This window comes from Leiobunum rupestre, chromosome 3 (genome assembly GCF_980474605.1).
Source record: "Leiobunum rupestre chromosome 3, qqLeiRupe1.1.hap1, whole genome shotgun sequence".
In the NCBI taxonomy this organism is placed as follows: Eukaryota; Metazoa; Arthropoda; class Arachnida; order Opiliones; family Sclerosomatidae; genus Leiobunum; species Leiobunum rupestre.
Window position 1 is genome coordinate 37576617 of NC_143386.1, and position 6462 is coordinate 37583078.

The window sequence follows — 6462 nt, forward strand, 5'->3', positions numbered from 1 at the left end:
ATTACGAAATGCTTACAGATACATTGTTTAAGATATACGACACAAGTACAAGAAGCCTCTTTCCAGTTACCTTCGTTGATAGTTACTAAACATAAAACGGCCTGATATTTCGCAAACGAGTAAAAATTTCTGAAGTTTAGGTTTTCGCGTTGACATAAATACTTATTAATTTCAGTTTCTTTTAATGTTGGGCTGCTTGAAGAGCGAAAAAAATATAATTTGCAGTCATCGCCAACGGATTTGTACTTGATTTTAGGACCAGATTTCACATACAAATATGAGGTACTTGTAGATATAAAAATCTAAAATAGTTGTCGTTTCTATGGTCACTTATGAAGATATCGTATTAACTGTAACCTATAACGCCACGGATTTTACGTTTTTACGAATGAAAACGCTTCAGATTTATTTTCGAATGTAACTGCTACTACCCAATCGAAATCTGGACCCCTCCTTGGTTCTTCATTCGCGCAATGACTATCGCTCGATGAGTCAAAAACATAGCGATAAGTTTGAGACATTCTAAATGAAATTTGACATTTCAATATTTGATAGGTTTCATTTCTTATTTATGGTCGTCGTAAATATTTGTTTGGTTACTTTCGTTGTTTTTTAATTTCAATGCTTTTATTTAGGCAATCTAAATTGTTTTTGGCTAACTTAAATGTAAGCCATAGGTTAGTATTATCAGAAGAATGTATAATTTTTAACTAGACAGTATCCAGCTAGAATGTAAAAATGAAACATGTGACTGTGCTTATTTACGTACCTCATTAGGTTTTTTCTTTAATAAGTGGGTGTGCGCTAGTTCAATAACTTTTCTTTTTACCCCCTCAACGCTGTTGAATAGAAGGCGGCACATCCACCCCAAGACAAAGCGTCTTAGGTCAATTTGGAACGCACTAAGCTAAGACATAGAATCTAAAAGCAGCTAATCGATTTAAGTACCCGCGCTAGTCGAAGTATACCAAATAAAAAGCACCTCGATCGACCTACTGCACTAGAAATCTGCTCTTTGAAGTAGTGGCCACTGTCCAGTCAAGCTCCAAGGTTTTATAATATCCTTATTCGCGGAACAGGATCACGATTTACTAGTGTTGTAAGTCGGAAAATTTTCCGCAGAAAATATGTATGGTTTGCAGTAATTATCTGTTACTACACATCGAAAAAATTCAACGTAAATTTGTAGACCAACCTTAATATTTCTTTTTTCGAAAACATTGCAGATTTAATTACAAAAATATACTTAAATACATTGGATTAAATACCTTTTCCACCATTCGTGAGCAAACCGAGCTAATATTTATGTATAAATTAATAAATAACGTTACACTGTGATCTAATCTATTACACCATATCAATCTATTATTTATCTATTATTTATACTCAGGGAGAATGAATATGTCGAGACTATCGACGGACACGTTGAGGCCCTAATCCCGTCACGCTAAGAGGGGGGGGGGGTGGAAAAAAGGAGGCGGTCTTATTTTTTGCGTCCTCGCAGCAGCGTTAATCTCGTCGAAAAACGTAATTTTTAAGAACCAATGAGATTGCAGTATTATTTGATTTTATTAAAGCGGAGGAGCATACCGGGGGGCCCAACGGGTGGAATTGAAGAAACGCTAAAAATAATCTCGACATATTCATTCTCCCTGAGTATAAATAAATACATTCTTGGTTGTATAAAACCGAAAAAGGCTAATTAAATCCAATTAACAGAGCACTAAACACTCTAAATAAATTAAGTAAAGTGATTGATATTTATAATTGCAAAATTGTAAATTTAAAACCAATCGGATCTTAAGTCTTTCATTTATATACTCATAATTCCCTCAAAGTTGTTTAAATTATTAAGATATTGTTAAGGTATTTCATCAGCCACAAGCAACTAGTACAATTTTTAAAACTATATCTTTTTCGAAAAATGTTCAACCTTTTCTAATATCAAGTAGTTTGTATAAACTGTGTGTTAACTTTACTGATACAACCCTGTATTGTTTTAATGCACATTAAACCTTATTTTCATTTCATTTCATTTCTTAACAGTAATTGTATAATAAAAAACGACTAAACAACCACGATCTATAGAATTTTATTTTGATTTATAGATGATCAATAAAAAGATATTGCATGGACTGGCCTTTACGATTCTCTCACTGCTGTTGCAATGCGAAGCCTTTTTGGTACAGACCAAGTACGGATCATTGAGGGGACGCAAAACTCTGGCACCGAACGGGAAATACGTCATCGAGTTTCTCGGAGTGCCTTTCGCCAAACCGCCATTGGGAGAGCTAAGATTTAAGTTTCCAGAGCCGCCGGAAGAATGGGATGGCGTCAAAGACGCTCTTTCGTGGCCAAATTGTTGTATGCAAAGAGCCAATTCCATCATCGAAACCTTCCTTAAAGATTACGAGCCATTCAAAAGAAAAACCAAAGTAAGCGAAGACTGTCTTTACTTGAACATGTGGATTCCCGACAGAGCCATGAACGCGTTTTCGAGGGTTCCAGTGATGATATTTTTCCACGGAGGAGCATTTTTCTACGGGGGCATTGCCGCGGACGGATACGACGGAGGGGTATTCGCCACGGAAGAAAACGTCATAGTTGTCACTGTCGGCTACCGACTGGTCTCTTTCGGGTTCTTGTCGTTGGACGACAAGGAAGTTCCGGGGAACGCCGGTTTAGTGGATCAGCAGATGGCCATGCGATGGGTCAGCGAGAACGTAGCCAAGTTCGGCGGAGATCCGAAGCGAGTGACCATCTATGGACAGAGCGCCGGATCTGCCTCAGTCAATTTCCACTTGCTGGTCCCATCTAGTTGGGACTATTTCCAGGGTAAGATAAACTATACATATTTGCGTAACTATTCTACTATACTGTTTTAGTCTTCATATCATTTCGTACTACATCCAGTTGATTTAAAAATGAGTTTTGAATAACTATGAATATAAATATTTCAATTGCAGGGGCAATATTGCAAAGTGGAACTTTCAATGAACTCTGGTCTTTGAAGGACAAAGAGAAGAACAACGAGGATGGTTGGAAATTAGTGGAATTTTTGGACTGCAAAAATGTTTCCGTGCATGAGACTCTCAAATGTCTTCAAAGCGTGGACGCCAAAGAAATTATTTTAAGCGAACCGATTAAAGACTACAATTTCGTAGTCTTTATGCCTACTGTCGACGGCGTATACTTGACAGAAAGCCCTTTCGAACTGTACCGTCAAGGCAAGGTTAAACCTTGCAATCTAATTGCTGGTGGCGTCAAGGACGAGGGTTCTTTATTCCTGCCACTTGCGATCCCGGAGTACGTTTTCCCGACCGCCACCAATCCAAAACCCCCTTACGAGGCGATCAGGACTATTTTGAGGAAAGACCCTCATTATCGAGAGCATCCGGGTATTCTGAAAATGGGGGAGTTCGTCTACACGGGTCTGGAAGCTCAAAACGATCCTCATTACGTCCTCAATACCTTGATACGTATTATGACTGATGCTTTTTCCGTCTGCACTACGAAACAACTCTTGAAGCCCTATCTAGAATTGGCCGAAAAGAATGAAGTTAAAGTCTACTCGTATCTTTACACCCACAGATTATCGTGCCTTCGGGCCGAAAAATGGTTAGGAGTCTACCACGGAACTGATATTCCCATGACATTTGGATTCGGTCTAGACACCGTAGGAAATAGATTGCTTAATTGTACCTTGCTTCCTCAGGAAGTGACTTTGTCAAAAAGGATCATGCGCTATTTTGGCAACTTCGCAAGGACAGGGTAAATTACCACCACATTTGCTCACGTTTCTCAAATCGAGTAACTATTTTTATCTTCAAAGGAACCCGAGTATCTCTCCTTCCGGAAGTTTGGAAGCCATTCAATGGCCGGAGCACACTGCGAGCAACGAAGAGTACTTAGTACTGGCGGCCAACAGTACGAATGTTGGGTGGAAATATAGAACCAAAACCTGTCAGTTTCAAAATGATATCTTACCATATTTGGAAAAAGAATTTAAAATATAATCGAAAAACAAGTCGAAAAACAATACATTCTTTTCGTAAGCATCCATCAATAATTAATTAATAAAGAATTAACCATTCATATCTGTATTTATTAAATATTATTTGGTAGACGAATTATGTGATTTCGTATTTTAAAACCGTTATGAGCACACTGGAGTGTTGTTTCGTCTTGTACTTCGTTCGTTTATATTCTTAAATAATATTAAAAATAAAAAAGATTCTGTTTATATTTACATCATACGTGGAAGATTAGTACGTAGGTTAAAAGTGAAGGCATCGTACTAGGTGGGAGCAGAGCGTATTTATGCCGGTTTTTGGGCGTTGTAACCTTCCCCCGAAATATATCAAGAGAGGTGCAAAAACTAAAAATTGCTTTTAAGTCCCAAAAAAGAGGGTGCATTGTTTTAATCCTGTTTACGCCCTCGGAAAAGTTTACTTTTTGTGAATTCATTTTGAGTCGAATTAACTAGACTACCAGTTTAATTAATTGAGATTGTAGATGAAATTGAATAGCCATATTAAATAAAGAGAGTACCATATTACCAACAGCAATTCTATTTATGGAAGACCCGGCTTACCGACAACATTTTCCGGTGTATTGCTTAAAAAATAAAGTAAGCCACTTCTTTGTAACAGAGCGAGCGAAGCGAATGAGGTTATTAACCTGAATGTTTGGAATTTTTAAACTTTTTTTGGTCTTGGGAGAAACTATTTTTGGTCTGAGAAACTTTTTCGCCTTGGGAGAAACTTTTTTTGGTCTTGGGAGAAACTATTTTTGGTCTGAGAAACTTTTTCGCCTTGGGAGAAACTTTTTTTGGTCTTGGGAGAAACTATTTTTGGTCTGAGAAACGTTTTTGGTCTTGGGATAAACTTTTTTCGGCTTAGGAGATAACTTGAATTTGCTGGGATAAAATCATTTCGGGCCGCAGGGAGAAAGAGGGGGAAGCCGTGTGGAGAGAAAGTTGGTAGCCGCACGGGGCGAGAAAGCGTAGCGCATGCGTTGAAACATTTCTCTCCTCTTGGAGAACTTTTTGGCGTCGCGTCATGTAAAACTTTTTCGCCTCTTGTATAACTTTTTTACAGCCTCTCCCTCCCATCTCTCGAAAATAAGGCGGTAAATTTGAATTTTAGGATTTCTCGTATCGTACTAAAGATTATTCACTTTATATTATTAGTAATTAAACTATTTAAATCCATAGCAAATAATTAATGTTACTAAGTTCGGGTTAAATATTGAATTAATTTAAATGATTAAATATAGTTCTTATAATCAAATCGCGATTAATTGTAACAGTTTCAATAAATAATTTCAAAAAGGTAAGTTAACTTCGATGATTAAGTTTGCACTCTTGGTCGCTTAAAAACGATTAAATCATGATTAAAATGATTAAATTAAATAAATCGTGACAAAATCAAGTTAGTTATTAATTTGTTTAAATCTCGATGAAGCGGATTAAATTTCGATTAAGCCGATTAAATTTCGATTAAGCCGATTAAATCTCCATTAAATCTCGATCAAATCTGATTAACTCACGATTAATTCTATTGCTATACTCTGGCCATACTGAATAGAGAGCTAAGGGCCTGTTGCAAAAGCCTTAGCGAAAGTGCTAGCCTATAGAATTTAAAATATTTAGCAGACTTTTGCAACAGGTCCCAAGCCTCAGAATCTTTTCACCGACGTCCTTCCGCCGCAAGGTGACCGGAATGGTTTTCAAAAACAATTTTAATTTTGAGATGGAGGCGAACTCGCGAAGGAACGACCTAAATTATAAAATATACTAAATAATATCAAAACGATTCTAGATAGCGAAAAAACACGAAAACCTCAATTAAATTATATTTTAAGATTAAAAGCAATTAGTAATTAAAATTAGTTGGTGGAATTGAAAATGATTATTATATTACACATTTAAACGAAATGTCGTTATATCGATAAAATATTAAATAGGCTACGTGGTTTCCCAAATTCCGCCTGGTGAAACCCATCAAGAATTTAACATCTTATACTACATTAATAAGCCTTAATTTTATTTATAGGGATTGTTAGTTGTATGATATACAGTATATTTTTTGGTTTACATTTTTGATATTTATTTATTAATTAAATAGTTTGTGAATTATTTACGTATCTTTTCTCGATGGGTTTCACCATGGACGAATTACCGAAGGACACTTCACTAGGGAAAAGACCCACGTTGGGGGGGGGGGGGGGGTAAAAATTTACTTTTTAGGGGCAAGACAAGTGATGACTCCCGAAACACGGTTGCCCTCTTATTCGCGATTTTCGGAACTATTATAAATAAAAATATTGTTTGCTCTCTTGAGAAATATTTATACATTTTATTTTACGCTCTGAATAAAGATATAAAGTGTTTTTAAATACTTACTGTTTGTTAAATCGCTAATAGACCGTTAGAAAAACGCACACTGGCTTGTTTTAAAT

At 36.5% G+C, this 6462-nt stretch overlaps 1 protein-coding gene across 1 annotated transcript; it reads left to right on the forward strand.

The window, feature by feature from the left end:
* Nucleotides 1-2108: 2108 nt before the first annotated feature.
* Nucleotides 2109-3775, forward strand: LOC149951644 (cholinesterase-like). Its single transcript, XM_090169633.1, has 2 exons — nucleotides 2109-2835; nucleotides 2967-3775. The coding sequence occupies exons 1-2, from the start codon at nucleotides 2109-2111 to the stop codon at nucleotides 3773-3775; spliced, it is 1536 nt and encodes a 511-aa protein (XP_090025759.1).
* Nucleotides 3776-6462: the final 2687 nt, after the last annotated feature.